Source organism: Notothenia rossii (genome assembly GCF_949606895.1).
Source record: "Notothenia rossii genome assembly, chromosome: 8".
NCBI classification, from domain to species: Eukaryota; Metazoa; Chordata; class Actinopteri; order Perciformes; family Nototheniidae; genus Notothenia; species Notothenia rossii.
Window position 1 is genome coordinate 8,168,479 of NC_136906.1, and position 17,189 is coordinate 8,185,667.

The 17,189-nt window shown below is 40.2% G+C and overlaps 1 protein-coding gene across 5 annotated transcripts in view; it reads right to left on the reverse strand.

Moving 5' to 3' along the window:
• The window catches only part of myo15aa (myosin XVAa), a 60,461-nt gene that overhangs the window by 12,984 nt on the left and 30,288 nt on the right, over window positions 1-17,189 (reverse strand). For 2 of the 5 annotated variants that reach the window (XM_079644494.1, XM_079644492.1), the window contains exons 20-45: window positions 17,013-17,058; window positions 16,788-16,912; window positions 16,214-16,331; window positions 15,948-16,123; window positions 14,797-14,881; window positions 14,631-14,684; window positions 14,430-14,511; window positions 13,331-13,461; window positions 13,131-13,226; window positions 12,319-12,554; window positions 10,383-10,573; window positions 9,812-9,884; window positions 9,078-9,269; window positions 8,855-8,955; window positions 8,402-8,496; window positions 5,748-5,883; window positions 4,115-4,468; window positions 3,632-3,696; window positions 3,054-3,176; window positions 2,828-2,882; window positions 2,448-2,595; window positions 2,187-2,280; window positions 1,909-2,029; window positions 1,444-1,559; window positions 1,092-1,151; window positions 589-664 (exon numbers count right to left, since the gene is read on the reverse strand). In XM_079644494.1, coding sequence (XP_079500620.1) covers window positions 589-664; window positions 1,092-1,151; window positions 1,444-1,559; window positions 1,909-2,029; window positions 2,187-2,280; window positions 2,448-2,595; window positions 2,828-2,882; window positions 3,054-3,176; window positions 3,632-3,696; window positions 4,115-4,468; window positions 5,748-5,883; window positions 8,402-8,496; window positions 8,855-8,955; window positions 9,078-9,269; window positions 9,812-9,884; window positions 10,383-10,573; window positions 12,319-12,554; window positions 13,131-13,226; window positions 13,331-13,461; window positions 14,430-14,511; window positions 14,631-14,684; window positions 14,797-14,881; window positions 15,948-16,123; window positions 16,214-16,331; window positions 16,788-16,912; window positions 17,013-17,058 — 3,149 coding nt within the window. The remainder of the gene's footprint in view (window positions 1-588; window positions 665-1,091; window positions 1,152-1,443; window positions 1,560-1,908; window positions 2,030-2,186; window positions 2,281-2,447; window positions 2,596-2,827; window positions 2,883-3,053; window positions 3,177-3,631; window positions 3,697-4,114; window positions 4,469-5,747; window positions 5,884-8,401; window positions 8,497-8,854; window positions 8,956-9,077; window positions 9,270-9,811; window positions 9,885-10,382; window positions 10,574-12,318; window positions 12,555-13,130; window positions 13,227-13,330; window positions 13,462-14,429; window positions 14,512-14,630; window positions 14,685-14,796; window positions 14,882-15,947; window positions 16,124-16,213; window positions 16,332-16,787; window positions 16,913-17,012; window positions 17,059-17,189) is intronic. The other 3 variants (XM_079644493.1, XM_079644496.1, XM_079644495.1) reach the window with 3 other exon arrangements.

Genomic DNA, 17,189 nt, shown 5'->3' on the forward strand with positions numbered 1-17,189 from the left:
AGGGAGTAAAACTCAAACACAGAAAAGACCTGTCTATGCTGCCCCAGAACGCCTCGTTGGGGATTTCTCTTTTTCCATTGTTTTCTTCCGGGAACCAAGTGACGTAACGACGACCCCTCCGTGGATTGGTCAAAATGGACCAATCCGTGGAGCCGTTACGTTATGTCCGCGAATTTGGACCAATCCGCGGACTTCCTCACATAATCAATCTTTTCTCAGCTGAAGCTCCGCCAATTTCTCCTCCCTGAGACGACGAGTTGCGGCGAGGCTGTGAGTCGGTGTGTGGGCACACACACAAACTCCCAGCCAGGCTGCGGGTGTGTGTGTGTGTTCGGGCTGGTTTCGCTGTGTCTCGCTGTCTCGCAGACGGCCACTGGGCTCACAGGGAGGGGGGGTGGCAGGAGCTCCAACAAGCCGTCTGGACAGAGAGTGAATACACATACTATACAGAGATGCTGTACGAGAAACCAATGAGATTTTGGAAAATTGCAAAATATAAATCTATTCTAGTAGACCTCAACAATGGAATTATGATCAGTAGAAATGGCCATGACATGCGACCTTTAAGCTTTTTGTGTTTTTTCATACCAAATAGAGCTTTCATCTTCTGTCTCTCCTCCTGGCTGATACGGATGCAGGCCTCAGAGAAAGTGTCGTGTACAACCTGCAGAACACATTTAGAAATGAAGTGGAAAAATATATTTTAATGGTGTTTCCCTGCGGTGATTAGTTTACTAAAATATAAAGTGCCTAAATGTCGATTTGATGTATTCGTTCACAAATGATCTATATAAAAACCATTAGTTTTAGACTTTTATATATGCTCGACTGTCTGAGCTATCCAGGATACAAAATAATTCCTCTGTAATGTAGAAGAAATAGACCTCTGTGGCTGGATGGTAATGAAGTTCCTAATAAATTGGGCCTTATAGACGACTAAGCATCAGGGCTTCAAAACAGCTTTCCTCACTGCACGTAACACTATCATTCAAAACTAAACCTGACTTTTTTAAACACAAAATGATAAATGAACTTAATGCACAATAAATGTAGAAACAAGTAAATAACTAATAAGGAATACATAGATCAACCTGTCTGAAGAGCAGGTCAAGAATCAGCGGGCTGTTGAATGTCTCTTTAGGATAGAAAACCTGTAAACAGACACAAATAACAAACATATTTTATATTTCATGACATTGTACAAGGGGAAATGAATACTGTCTGGCACCACTGACAGATTCTGGAGTGGCAGACATAATACATTGATATTCACTACAACAAGATCTTCAAAAAGCGTATACTTATTTTGACAGTCTTTGTTTCCTTAAATTAGCTGTAAGGTTATATTTCAGGGCCATCTTAAATAATGTTCCTTGTGGTAGTTTGTGATCATAAATCAGACCCTGCTTAAATAACCGTTTAGCAAACAATGAAGAAACACACCTCTTTCCTCATGTAGAGTTTCCAGGGGACGTTGGAGTAGGTGTAATATTCATCACTGGTCCTACTGTGGAGTTGAGTCTGAATGATCTCCTGCTCTATTGGCAACTCTCTAGAAACTGGAAACACAAGCACACACACACACACACACACACACACACACACACACACACACACACACACACACACACACACACACACACACACACACACACACACACACACACACACACACACACACACACACACACACACACACACACACACACACACACACACAGACACAGACACACACATACACACACACACACACACACACACACACACACACACACACAAACACACTTTTAAAACTGTTGACTTCCCATACGGTCGATTCACATGCAGGTGTGAAAGCTGTGAATAACTTTCTGCCATTCTGCTGTCTATTACTGTGCGTCGTGTCACATTAGTGTGTAAAATGTGTACCTAGAGGGGGGGCGGGGCTTAAGTTGGAGCTGGTTGGCCCAGCGGGGCGAGACTTGGTCGTCTTGGTAACCTTAACTCCTCCATCTTCTTTACGTAGGGAGGATTGAGGCTTCCTTTGAGTCTGAGGATCGAAATAAATGTAAGATTCCATTTAGAATGAGTGTGTGTGTGTGTGTGTGTGTGTGTGTGTGTGTGTGTGTGTGTGTGTGTGTGTGTGTGTGTGTGTGTGTGTGTGTGTGTGTGTGTGTGTGTGTGTGTGTGTGTGTGAGTTGGGGTACCGGTTGTGGGGGGTTTGCCATCTGATCTTTAAGGATTTCCATAGCTTCATCATGTGGGTCTGACTTCTTCCCAAACACCTTTCCATCACCTTTCCTACACACACACACACACACACACACACACACACACACACACACACGTACACAAACACACACACACACACACACACACACACACACACCAATCAGTAGATGGACAAAACTCTTTTATTAATATTATTATTAATATTTAAAAACGTTACAAAATGATGAGCGTGTTACCTTTGTGGAACAGGTCCAGTAGAAGTGGTTGTGTCGGCGGGATGATGCTGTTTGATGATGTCTTTGATGTTGTGGCTGGGATCGATGCGCTCTGTGTTACTGGCACTGGATCGTACCACGTCCTCAGGAGGGGGGCCACGGGTCGGACCTGGAACAACACTTTCTATTAGATCGAGTACTTACTGAAACATAGAATTATGTCAAAGCTTCTCCAGGGGGCATTTTATGAGATTGCAGAGAGCTAAAAGAACAGTGTGAGCCTTCAGCTATTAAAATCCTCTTCAAAAAAACGATGGGGCATCCTGAAGCTTCACTGTGATAATGGTATGAACCACACAGCAAATCTACGGACTTACATTCAGTAACTTAGTAGAACTTACTCGTTTTGTGCTGAACGGCAGCAGGCTTGTACGGCGACTCCTCACTCTCTCTGGTCTGCAGGAAAACAAGTTTTACCGTTGAGTATATTTGACTGCAGGACAGAATGTATACACACACTTCACATAACTGTATTAGGTAAGTTGAACTTAATAATATGAAGCTTAACCTACATTTTAAACATAATATTATTGCATGGAGGCAAATCAGAAGTATGTGGATACTCACAGGACTGGAGTATTGTGTCATGTGATGCTGTGCGGGCGGGGACTGAGGCGCCGGGGCAGCGGGGGGGAAGACGGCCAACATCTGCTGCTGGATCGCTATGGCCTGCATGGTCATCTGCTGGGCCTGCAACACACATAAAGTACACCTTGTATAACTATAATAAAAACCTAAATAAAAACACCTATATTAATTAAGTGAATTGGGATTAAAAGACCAGTTAAAAGGGGATGTCGCTGATAAATAGCTAATCTAAAAAAACGTGTTTTCAGCTGCCGGTTAAAATGATCCAAGTGACTCCCAGTCAGTCATCGTCGAGAGTATGATACCGATAATATTAGTATAGCTTCATCTGTATCTGCAACTGTGCAGAAAGACCAGATTTAAAGTGAATTAAAAAAATATGCAAAAGAAAAATACAAAATCTGTTCAACATTCAAATCTTGATTTAGAATGTGGGTATCAAAGATATGAAATTGACGTTGAAGCTTTTTGGTACAGCCCAAAGTGTTACCATGTATTTTCCATATAACTCAGACAAACACACCAACAGTAATATCACAATAAGCAGAGTGACTAACCAGAATGATCGCTTGCTGGTTGATGATGGCCTGCTGCTGTTGGGTCAGTACCATGTGCTCAGATCCTAGAGAAATAAGAACAATCAAACACCCTTTAGTAAAGATGATTTGGCTGTAGAAACAGCAGAAGCACACAGTTCACAGCAAAATACCCAGTAAACTCCAATTCAACACAGAAAAAACTGAAACATTGACTTTATTTAAATGTATTATGTCAATGGTTGAAAGCAATAATATTAAGTTTAAATAACAATTATTAGGTTCAACTTAATACTGTATTATTCCTTTCAACTCACCTAATACAGTTACGTGAAATCTGTTGACATAAAACACTTAATTAAAGTCAACGTTTGCACATTTCACAGCAGACTCCTCCACTTCAATCAAAACACACCGAGGAACTTGTTTCAAATTGAATTGTAACTCCACCACGCCCTCACGCTTCAGGCCAAACATGCTGGAACGCACCCCAAGGGGCTGTACCTGGCACACCTGCCATCACAGGTAGGCCTGGAACCACCGGGGGGGCGGCAGAGAAATGGGAGGCGACATTATCTGACTCAGCAGCGGGGGGGGCAGTGCGAGAGGGCGAGGGGGTGGGGGCTACACGGGAGGCGGGAGGGATGGTGGAGGAAGTATGTGGGTCGTAGGGGTGTACGGGACGGTTGTATTGGTGGAATGGTTGTTGTTGTGGGGGTGATGGTTGTTGTGGAGGCTCCTGCTGCTGCTGCTGTTGTTGTTGTTGTTGGTGTTGTTCGTGGTGATGGTGGTGGGAGGGGATTGGCATGGCAGGGATGGGGGGCATCATTCCTCCGGCTACTGGAAGCACTGGCACAGCTTGAGGAGCGACAGGTTCAGGGAACAGGTTAAGGGTTAGGGAAAAGTGCTGCTTAGAGAGATGTTTTTTTCCCGACCTCATTGCTAATCCCTTCCAGAGAACACAAGCCTGGACAAGGTCATCAGAAATGTAACTTTTAACCCTCAACTCCCACCTACCCCCCACCCCATTGCTTTGGAGGTCTATAAGATACTTGGTCACAAAAATCACACAAAATGTCATGTAAATAAATTAAGTTAGGTCTTTACCACTTTCTGCCTACCGTTTAAAGAGAAGATGCATATATACAAATATGGATTAAGGACAGAGGAAATAGCAAAGGAAACAAAAACACAATACATTTAAATTGTAATAATAACAATAGATGAATAATTATGATAATGATGACATACTGTATGCATTTCTTGTGGATATAAACACACATGTTCTGTGTGTTTGCTACACATTATTCAGTACTACTACCACAACTTAAAACTCAGAAAATCAGGAGTAAAAACAAGCACATTTTGTCCAGCCATGCAGAGCCAATGCACCGAGACGCCTAAAGGAATGAAGGGATCGAATGAAAGCATTTGTGTTTGTTTGATAAAGAGTGTGGAGCGAGAGAGAGATTGAGAGAGACAGAGGCCTATAGCGAGTACAGGAGTCATCTGTGGTTACAGTGAATGGCTGTCTCTGCATTATCCATGAGGTCAAACCGCTACAGCTAAACGACTAACGGTTAACACTGGTGAACTTTACACCTGGACCGGTTCTCTGTCACTGAGCCTCAAACAACCTGGGAATAACTATAGTAACAAATACAATGTTTGACACACCACAATAAACCACATTAAAGGACTGCCTTATCTGTATTATGTGTCTATTCTTCGATTTAGATTCATATGATGTCTCTTTTATCGTGTATTGAGTATAAACGCAGGTTGAAAACAGACTAACCCAAAACATTTCAATCTTGGCAGTGTTTCCATTAATCAGGGAACTGTTTATTCTGTATTCATGAACTTGAGACTAATGCCGAGGATTTAGAAAACAACTTAAAACAAGATGAATTATTGATGTCAGTGGTGAGAGACGCTTCAGCTACAGGACAAAAGAAGGGTGAGAAATAAAATAATGGATCATAACAAATTCAAAGAGCCAGTCTGTAACAACTTGTAGTTAAACACTGAAGAGAGACACAAAACTAACTGCAAACAAATTAAGAATGAATGGAAAATCTGGAAAACTAGTCGATGTAACTAGCAGGAAACACACACACTAACTTGAGTGTTTTACCTCCGGGGTGTATCCCTGGTGGGTAAGGCCGACTGGGGGCTGGTTGGGTCTCCCCCTCTCCCCTTCCTCCTCCTGTCATGCCGATACCTCCTCCTCCCTTCATCCTCGCTGAGAAACGTCCAGACTTTTCCATGTCCTGGATTACAGAGAGAAAAAGGTAACAGCAATTCAGCAGATGGAAAAAAAAAGATTTACAGACTATACTTCCATAACTAATTTTGATCAATCTGTGTGTGTGTGTGTGTGTGTGTGTGTGTGTGTGTGTGTGTGTGTGTGTGTGTGTGTGTGTGTGTGTGTGTGTGTGTGTGTGTGTGTGTGTGTGTGTGTGTGTGTGTGTGTATTGTACTGGTTGATTCAGACTCAGAGCTGCAGGAACTAAATACTCCGCAGGAAGTACCGTAAATACTGGAGGAGAAGCTCAAAAGTAGTAGTAGTAATATACATTTTATTTCTAGAACCCTTTTCAAAGTTAACAAAAATGTCGAAGTGGTAAAAACTCATCAACACAAGAAAAAAGACAAAGTTAAATTGTCTTAATGCAACATAACCCTCTTAAACTGTGAGATTCAGCATTAATACCTTATAATCCCAGTACACCACTGAATACATTGCAATAAACATGTTATATATTGTAGTACAATGTGCATATTTCTACACATTATGGACTTATCTTGATTTTAATGTAATTCAACAATGGAGCAACTGTCTCAAAACAGAATTTCCCACGGTAAAAATAAAGTTCTCTGATTCAGATTTTATTTTTAAAAACTATTTCAACACAACAAATCCACATTGCTACTTTTTGGGGGAAAACGCTTTACTGCTCATTAAGTTCAGTACTCAATATTTTAAGCAGCAGCTGGAGAAGGAGAAGTCAAATAATAAAGTCTCACAGGCATAATCTAAATCTTTATCAAAAGCAAATCCAAGAGAAACGTTACCACACACGGTTTGATTGACAGCTGATATTGAAAACCAAATACATTTAGAAAAAATTGAGTCTCAAGGACCGTTTTTTTCCACTATTTTACATTTTAATCCAACAAAGTGCCTTAGTTTACACCCTTAACATACCTGCATTTCTTCCTGTTTCCTCCAGTTTTTAGAATTAACAAAAGCACCAAAAGTGAAGCAGGTAACAGAGCAGTAATCCCCACAGAGCTCAGCACACCTTCTGCCTGCTGTTCCAATACGGCAGGTCCCTCAGTAACTTAATCTGCCCCGCTGTCTGCTCCATTCATACACAACAGAAGCTTTGGATCACATGTTCCCTGCATCCGTCAACACTCCCTCCATTCACTATGCAGATCAGGTGGGAGCGTGACGTGACACTTTAATACCTTTCTTATCTGCAGCGAATGAGAAATTCCTTCATGCATTAATCTGGTTTTTGTCACTAATGTGTGAAAAATGTACACCAGATGATACCAGACCTAAAGTGACCCAAAGAGATGTTGTGAACTTGCTGGCTCACGAAATGGAAAATGTGCTCATTGTTTTTATGTTTTGATAACTGTGAAGACAACGCAAACCAATGACTGAGAAAACTAATCACAACCCCTACACCTGCATTTTTACAGTGTATTTGATGAAGCAATTTATGGTTTCAACTCTAATATTATTAGTGTTTTTTTTTTTAACCTCAACAATTAAACATATCAACATATTCAAGTGGATAGAGGTAGAAAAGAAAGAAGTAGGCCAGCAAGAAAAAAAGAAACCTAATATCTGAGGGATTATTTGTATTTCATTTTTTTATTAATTAGATCACACATATAAAAAGTGGAAGAAATAACCAAAAATGTAAAATAATTTGATTTATATAATATATATATTAAACTAATGATGATGGAAGTATTACCCAGTATTTCTGTATATTAAAGGGGACCTATCACGCAAAATGCACTTTTTTATGTTTTTTCTACATAAATATATGTCCCCGGTGTGTCAGGGAACTCACACAGCGTCAGAAAATAAAACCCTCTCTTTTTTCCTCCGTACCCAAATCTCCAAAAACGGGGCTACCACAGAGCTGATCCAGATTTGAGTCTGATATGACGTAATATCGGAAATGTAGGCTGGCTTTACGCCCACGGCCCTATCAGAAACGTTGCTATCAGAAACAATGCCCGACTGTTTTGGACGTAATATGGTCGGTGCATGTTTACATTAGCATCGCTAACACTCAGAGCTAACCTGTACTGGAGAGCATGTGTGTGAAGAAACAGGAAATAAAAAGAAACTCACCTTGTGGTATAACCGGCAAGAGAGAAAGCCTTTGAGCTCCATACTGTTTCAGAAAGAATCCTTGATAATCCATGATATGGCGTTTCATCACCGCAGTATTTAGTTTGGACAGTAGCTGCCGGGTCCCGCATGAGCTCAGACCCCTCCTTTTTTTTTTATCAAATTCTTTTTTTTTTAAAGCTTTATACCCCAAATCAGCACTTTTGAAACAGGAAGTGAAATAGAGGGATATGAGGCATGGCTAAAATGGGTGATCTGTTTGGTATTTTGAGCAAAACACTTCATAGACATGTTTTTTATATTTTTTTATATATCTGAGACCTATGCTATTGCCTAAACATAGCATGATAGGTCCACTTTAAAGGGGTTAACTTAATATGTTTACAAAGCAGAGGGCCAGTACTCACTATGCTGCTGTCTGACAGCACCGGGTCGAACAGACTGTCGAGGTACCGGTCCATCCCTCTCTGAGTCTGACCGTCACTGAACGCATCGGACTCTACTGAACACAGACACACACACACACACACACACACACACACACACACACACACACACACACACACACACACACACACACACACACACACACACACACACACACACACACACACACACACACACACACACAGACACACAGCAGAGCAGCTCTCAACACATCACATCATGTACGTTTTTAATTACAAGAAACCTTAACTATATTATAAAATATGGTGCAATTATATGTACTTGTTCTATAACCAAATGTAAATCTGACCTTGTCTTCAAATGCAATAGATGTATAAAGACTTGCTAGTCCTGTTTATATTCTTGGTAATACATGCATAAAGTATGAGGGATATAATTGTGTGTGTGTGTACCGTGGCTGTGGTAACCGTCAGAGTCCGGCAGACTGTAGGCTGGTCTGCTGTTTCTGAGAGGAAGATCTTCATCAGAATCAAAGCCACTGCCAAACAGAGCACTGAGAGGAGGGCAGAGATTGGAAGGAAAGGTACATTTGTATGAGGTAAATAAGATATTTAGTGTAAATAACTAGATCTCAGTTATTTATACATGCATGTGTGTGTTTGTTTGTGAACTGACAAGCTGGCGTTGGCTCTGACTCTGGCCGGGTCGTCGCTGCTGATGATGAAGTAGCTCTTCTGCTTTGGGAAGTCAGGAGGAAGCTCCAGGTCTGAGATCAGGTCCATCACATAGTCGTGACCCGCTAACTCCACCCACTGGCCGTGCTCCTTCATCAGGACTGAACTCCCCCTCCACCAGTCCGACACCCCTCTGGAAGAAAGCCAACATGTATTTTGAAATACCCCCTTATACCTACATAAATAATGCACATATTTTACAACACTGCAGTTTGTATTTTTTGCAGTAAAATGAATATATTGAAGTGTATGAAGAATATAATAAAATGTTATGTTCATGTGGTACAAATACAACATTAATAACATAATTAACATACTGTAGGTTCAAGTAGGAAGATTAAAGAAATACAGAACGGTTTAAGAGGTTATTCATATACGTAGAAATAAAAAAAAGGAAATAGCACAAATAGCTAAGGAGAACTAGAGCTGGAAATGAATGCCTTACATTAATTAGCCTAACTTTGTGTGTCTTGTACAGTAGGTGACAATAGACAATTTTTTGGTCATTATTGCAATGATTCACAATGAATTTTCTTTAACAAGGATAGGTACAATCTCATGGAAAAACTAAGGCCTGATTTATAGCTCAAAGGAAGTGGAAACTAGTGAAAACACTAGTGGATAGAGGGGAAATAAAGGTTGTCTGTTTCCACTTTAAATATGAAATGTTCGCACCTGTGGCGCAGAATGTCCCCTGCTAATTCCTCCCCACTGGTCCAGGAATGGACCGGACACAGGAACGATGCGCCTGTGGGGAAAACAAACAAAGAAACCTTAATTGAACTGTCCCTTTCCACTGTGCTTTTTAAATCACTTAGATTGGAGTCGCACCAAAGCAAAATACAGTAAACTGAGCCATTTAGAGGCCCGAGAGCCCGGTATAGTAGTTCCATCACCTGATACTTACTGGCAATGAATTATCAATGACCAGGGGCTGTAATGGATCCCACTCAATACAATTAGTGCCAGCAGTCTCTGCTACACACTCGCTTGTATTTGAGCCGTGTGCTCCTTTACAACTGCTTACTTGATATTTAATATGAAGTCTAATGTTTTCTATGTGACCATTTTTTAAATAAACGAAAGATTTGTTGAACAACTGATGGTAAAATAACAATTAAAGAAGAACATTTTGTGAATATTGTGTAGTTTCTGTCCCTTGATCTGTAAGCAGTGTTTAAGAATGTTACGCTAGGAAGCTGTAACTGCGAGATATTTTGTTAGAAAAAGGCGGGAAGAATCTCACCGTCAAAGCAGTGCACGTGCAACACCATGTTAGCCTTCTTCCTATTGGCCGTCCACTCCAGGAGTGACAGCGGATAGGTCCGTGCAGTCTCGGGGGTGGAGCCAGAACCTAGCTGTGTCTTCTGATTGGCTTGAATTAGTCTGTGCTGCAGCAGCGCCTGGCAACCAGCGGGGGCGTGGTCAGACACAAACCTGCAGAGGAAAGGTCACCTGAGGTCACAGCCTTTATTGAAAGTAAGTTTTTATACCTCGTAAAACATCGTTTTTTCATGTTTTGTTAACAGAGAATTAACCTTCTAGTATAGTAAAATATTTTGATACATTTAGATATTTGAAAAAATAAAAGTAAAGTTCTAAAGTAAAGGTTTTTAAAAAGGTCAAATTTCAAAGTTAAATAAATGTCCTTTAATATAATGATGTGCTACCTGCCTCTACTTATTTAGCCTTTCAAAAAGGATTCACATACATATTATATTATTTTGTTAACATGCATCTCCTTTTACTCTTTTGAGCTACTCTATCAATCTCTGGTGTACTGTACAGAGGACATCCTGGTCTTTCCAGTGATATGTCATTGGTTACAATTGCATGCTGGGAAGTTCCTCTTCCTTTTCATCCAAAATGGCTGGCATACCAAAAACAACATTTTATAGAAGCAGGAGGAGAAGTCAAATATTGTTGAATAATTGTCCTTTTTACCATGGAAATCATATATGTTCTTGTTTATTAACATGTGAGGAACTATATCATTTGTTCTGAAAGCAATTCAATAATTCAAGTTTTGAAATAACAGCTCTTTTACAATGTAAATGTCCACTCTAGTGGACGTCAGGACCATCTTCTTGGACTTAATGACTCAATATTGTTGCAAGAGACGGAACTGAGGCTGACATTTTCTGTACCAGATAGTTAAGGGAGATTAAGATTTTGAGCTCTCAGATGATGAGAGAGATGAGGATTTCACACCTGGGATAGAAGAGGGTCAAGAAGAAGGGGGGGAAGATGCAGGAGGCTCCATGAGCGCACAGATACAGACAGAGAGACAGATAGGGACGAGCTGGAAAGACATGGCCCTCTGTGGGCCATTAGTAGCACGTATGTCTTATTGTTGATTTTATTTTAAGTGGAGCCATGAAAAATGAGAATTGCCTCAGGAATGCTTTGTTTCTATGAGCGTGGTCAAATGGAGACCACATCCATACAACTAGTCCAGATGACCCTACAGCCCGTGCCGACTGGAGTCAATTAGGTACTTTTCCCGCTACATTGACTACAAAGTCTTTGAAGATCTGGAAAGATTCACCAAAAACCAAACTAGGTTTTTAGCGACCAAATAAACAGCAATGTTCAGATCAATTATTTATTCATGTTTTAAATAAAGGTGAATGTATTATTGTATTAATATCACTCTATAACCATAATACGTTACATAGTCTATCTGTTAATTGTGGTTGTCTTTTCAAACTAAAATGGTCCTGACGTCCTCTACAGTGGACATACTGTAAGATTTAAAAATTAAACTAAAAAAAAAAATTCTAAATTGCAAGATGTTTTTTTTAACCCTAAATATGTAGGAAATAAAAAATAAAGAAGATTGGAATTTTCCTCGGTCCCCAGGAGGATATGATTCCAAATAAGACGATATTTAGTTTTTTGGTTTATTTGTCAGCAGGATTATGGAAAAACTAACCAAGGTTTTTATGAAACTTGGAGAAAATGTCTAACATGAGACAAGGAAAAATCTATAAAAATGATGATGCAGATAAAAAATCACTAGAATTATACATAAACATTAAAAGTATATATAGTTATTATTTTCCGTTGTGTAAATGTTTTTCTTCTTTCTACATGTATTACATTACTACCCCATTCCCATTTGCCTGTAGAAGTTCATATTTTTTCAATGATTCCTCTAAACACAAGAAGTCCTGTCTTACTTGAGCAGATATTTGTCCATCTTGGCGGAGGGGGCGAAGCTGCAGACGCCGGCCAGCAGCAGCAGCCAGCCTCGCTCGGCGTTCTCAGAGTTCACGTTCCTCCACACCTGGTTCACCACCTGAGCCAGGATCTCGTCCTGTAACCCTGGAGACGACAGGCTCCTCTGGATGATGTAGTTCCCAAACATGTTTTCCTGAGCCCCGTTCAGGTGAGGGTCCCCCATGAAACGCAGTACCTGAAATAAAAAAAACAATGACAACTAACTCCGGGTATCTCACTGCCTCGTAGAATATTGTGTATTGTTGTTGCATTTCTTTAAATGTGTCTGGATTTATGCCTTAATGTCAAATTGGGTAAAGCAATAATAAGAGAGATATTCTATGAAAATACAGTTTCAAATGTCCTGGCCTCAAATAACTGTTTCTTAGTTATTCACATTATCATTTGACTGTGTGAGGCTTAAAAGACTATTTTGTTTAAACACCTCCCCTGTGTCCACACTTATGTAGACTTCGGAACATACTTTTGAAAGGGAAGAACAGACAATGTCTTTCTTCAATTGTCCTCCCTGATTGGCCCCAGACGGTAAATGACAACGTGTTTAGAAGACTTTTAACTAGTTGGTCTGTCATGCTCAAGGAAAATGGGGAAAGGCAAGTGTGGGTTTTAAAATGGTTTCTATTTCCTCCTTTTTGTTGCTGGTCTGAAAAACATTGTTTATCCAGAAGATCAACGCGTGTGGCAGTGTGTGAATGTGTGAAAATGTATAATCAGTAGTGAAGTGCCATGTTCATGAGAGACTGGAGTGTACCATGATGAAGAGCTGCAGAGCCTCTCCTTTCAGGTCCTCCTCCACACGGGTCAGTGGAGACTCCAGAGGCGCCGTCAACATCCCAAACTTTGGTTCCTACAGCAACAAAATATTCACTATGTTTGAATTTCACTGTATATCTACAGCATGGTGATCCTTCAGCGCTGACTGTGAGTATACTGTTACACTGAGTGTCTCACCCTAAAGTAGATCTGCACATAGCGGAAGAACGGGTAGTTGTTGATGTCCAGAGGCAGGGTGAGCTGAGCCTCTTCCTGGATGTGAGGAGTTTGAAGAAGAGCCAGACAGTCTGAGTGCAACTCCCTCCTGACTGGAAACAGAGAGAAACAACAAACTGCAAGTTAGCTACAAATATACAAAGATATCTAGGGCTACACGATATTGGAAAAAACTTACTTTGCGATTTTTCCCCCCTGCGATATGAAAAAATACAGGAATTGAAGAAAAGACAGTTTTTATCTGCAAACCATCCTTTCTTTAACTTTAATGCTATACGATGTCTAACTATATTTAACCGGATGAAGGATTTTAGTCACTGACGTCTGGATCTTAAGTTATCAGTTATCAGAGCAACAAGCTAAGCTAGCTCGGTTAGCAGCGCCGAACTGGAGAAACACATGAAACGACTTTATTCAGTGTTTTTACCTTTAATCACCGGGTCCGTTTGCTTTGGAGATTTGATTGTGATTGGTGGTTTGCTGTCACTCACTCAAGTACCCCTGACATGAGAGCCGCGCGAGTTTTCCTTTTGTAGCAAGCAGCAAAATAATTGTAAAATGACGTGTTTGAGTTCATTTGCCTGCTTAATATTGCATGTCCTTTTTTTTTTAAATCACACGTCCTGCAATGTGAATATCGCGCATATCGGGATTATCGTCACGACACGATATATCAACCAGCCCTACTGTAGGCTATACTGTGTAGGAGCACAGAACACAGGAGCTCATATATTTAACATTACAATAAAAAATGTTTGATTTAAACATAGATACAGATGATATACTGTTATACTTTAAATGTCCACTGCTGAAGCTCAATAGACACGATATTTGAGGGATAAAGTTGACAATCTTTATGAAATTATGAATTATTGAAATGCATGGTTTATTTATCAACTGCCACCACTCTGTCAGGAATATTCAAGTCAGTTGACACTTTTAGTGCTGATGAGATGAGACACATTCAGTGAGAGCTCAGCTATTGAGCTCATGAATAATCTGTGTTTGCACTTTAATGTCACTTCTCAAACAGGAAGACAGATGACGGACATTGACAGACCTCCGGCTGCCTGCAGTAACGCTCCCAGCTCTGCAGGGATCACCAGGTGTGTGACGTTCACCACCTCCCTCCTGGTCAGCTCCTGAAAGAGTTGTTACTGTTTTTTACTGTCTTGTGGGAAAAGAAGATTCTACTTTTACAGATACATTTCTGATGTTTGATACAAGTCCCATATTTATCCTGTCAAAACGTCCATTGTACCATCTCTCTCCTCCTTCTCTCCTCCTCAGCTATCCTCTGGGCTTCAAACTTCATCTGAAACAGAAATCATACTCCATTCAAACAAGAGTAAGACATAGTTAAAGCACTAAATTGTCACAAAAGTGGGCAATGTTTTTAACAGTATATGCCTGATTGATTTATGTACCTTGATGTATTGCTTGCGGTTGACGTACATGTGGACGAGAGAGCGAAACCGAACCAGACTCTGCCTCATTTTCACATAGCGCTTCCTGGAAGGAATTTGAGAATCACCACGTGAACACATGTTCTCCTAATGTCATATTTGTATAACTCTTGCTACAAATACAACGGGACAAACGTTGTAGGCATGCTACAAGTAATTGTTTCAGAAGTCCCTGCTAAAATGTGTTTTTTAAGCCAGGATTTGGCTCAGTTTAATAAAACAATTAAAAATGTTGGATAACATGCAGTGAGTTTTAATATGAGGCAATAGTTTGTATTAAAACGTTTCCTTCTCAATTGATATGCATTCATTTTGCAGTTATCATCATGCTTGTCTGTTTGATATCCAATATGACCAAAAGAAAACAGTGTTGTTTTGGGAAACTTTAGGTCATTTTTGGCCAAGCATTGGTTTAAAGTGGACCTATCATGCTATATTTGAATAATATAGTGTAGGACCATACCTATATAAGGCATATTTATACTTTTTATTCTTCAAAATACCAAACAGATTATGCATTTTAGCCATTCCTCATTTCGCTCAATTTAACACTGTCTTTGCATCATGGGCTGATTCTGTTAGAACAGCACCATCTACAGGCCTGGCATATGTACTACAGCGTCTCCAGCGAATTTTGAACGGCAATGTCCGTGGCTGACTCCTCCTGATTGGTGGAGTTGGCCCAATAGCCGTAGCACCACTTCTGTGACGTCATAGAAGTGTTAAAATCTGGATCAGTCTGTATCAGATCCCTTTTTAAGAGATTTGGGTATGGAGGAAAATAGAGAGGGGTGTGTTTTCTGACACTTCGTGAGTTCCCTGGAACACCGGGGACACATATTCATATAAAAGACGTACAAAAGTGCATTTTGCATGATAGGTCACCTTTAAATCAGCTATCGTCTCTCAAAATGTACCATCATTTTTACAAACGTGTTAAACATTAAAAAAGTGTATTGTTGTTAACCTTAATTAGTTTTCTTCACTGCTAGGTTATACAAGTACATTTGTTTACATAAATGCTTATCCATCAGATAAATCAAGCTTTTTACTTTGTTGCTTTTGATAAACAATTAGATTTCTCTGAAACTATCAGCGTTAGAGAAGCCGACCTGGTGAGGAAGCCTCGGCACTGAGCCTGCAGCCCGATTATCTTCCTGCGAAAAGCTACGAAGCGTTTCCTGACGAAGAACATGCGGGTGTAGCGCTGCAGGGTGAGAGCTGCGAGCTGACGGGAGCGCTCCCGCTTACACTCCAACAACTGGTAGATGTCCTCCTTCAGAAACAGCTGCCATTCACACACACAAGTCCATGTTATTAGTATTGCCTTGCTAGTTTTGAGAATAATTAGCATTAACAAATAGGAGGAGAGACTCACCTTTGTGACTCCAACGTGGAAGTCTCCAGCTCGGAGAAGACACAGTTTGCTGAGCATTATTATACAGTTGTCTCCATTCGCTGCTGGAGGCTCTCGTAACCCCACCAGGGACTTATACCTGAGGAAGACACATATTCACATACTCATATGTACACTTATACACAAATACATAGGCTTTAAAAATAATATATTTTCAAATGTTTTCATTCTCTACAGATTCCTTTAATTTCTTTATTTTTATCTATGGATAAAAAAAGTGCTTTTTTGTCCAGATGATGTGTTTCTTGTTGTAATACTTATTTTTGCCACAGGTGATCAAAGAATGAAGAAGAAAATGAGAGAGACAATAAGAATATTCTCCTATAAGATTATTCTGAAATAACTTTACTCAACGCAGAGAGAATAATTAGAATATACTTTGAAAATAAATCAAGGAAATGTTTCGTTTTTTCTCACTTGCCTCTCATGGCTTCCATATTTAAGCAACTCCATATCACTTCCCATACAAACTACCTAGTGCCTTTCCACCAAAGGGCCTCCCACCATCTTGTGATTACCACTGTGCGTGTGTTACCTGAACAGGAAGATGTAGAATGGCATTCTGACAGGATACCCCTCTCTACGGATCCTGATGGTCTCGAGCACACCTGAGTGTCTCAGCTGACTGCCGACCATCTCGTCCTCAAACACACCCGGTTGCTAAACACAGAAAAACGTACATTTGAAAAACAATGAATGTCAGGAAACAGTCAGGCATTGGCATCAGTCCAAGAACAGAAAGTCTGAAAACATACAGTACCTTCATATTATTTGGCTTAATGCAGCGTACAAATACAGGGTTGCACCTGAAACAAAAGAAAAGTAAACAACATTGCAATTTCATTTGTTAATTATAAACTATATTTGTTTGTTTTTTACTGACAATAGGGAAAGTTTGTGGGCAGCAGCTGTGCGCTATGAAATTATTTTCTGAGGG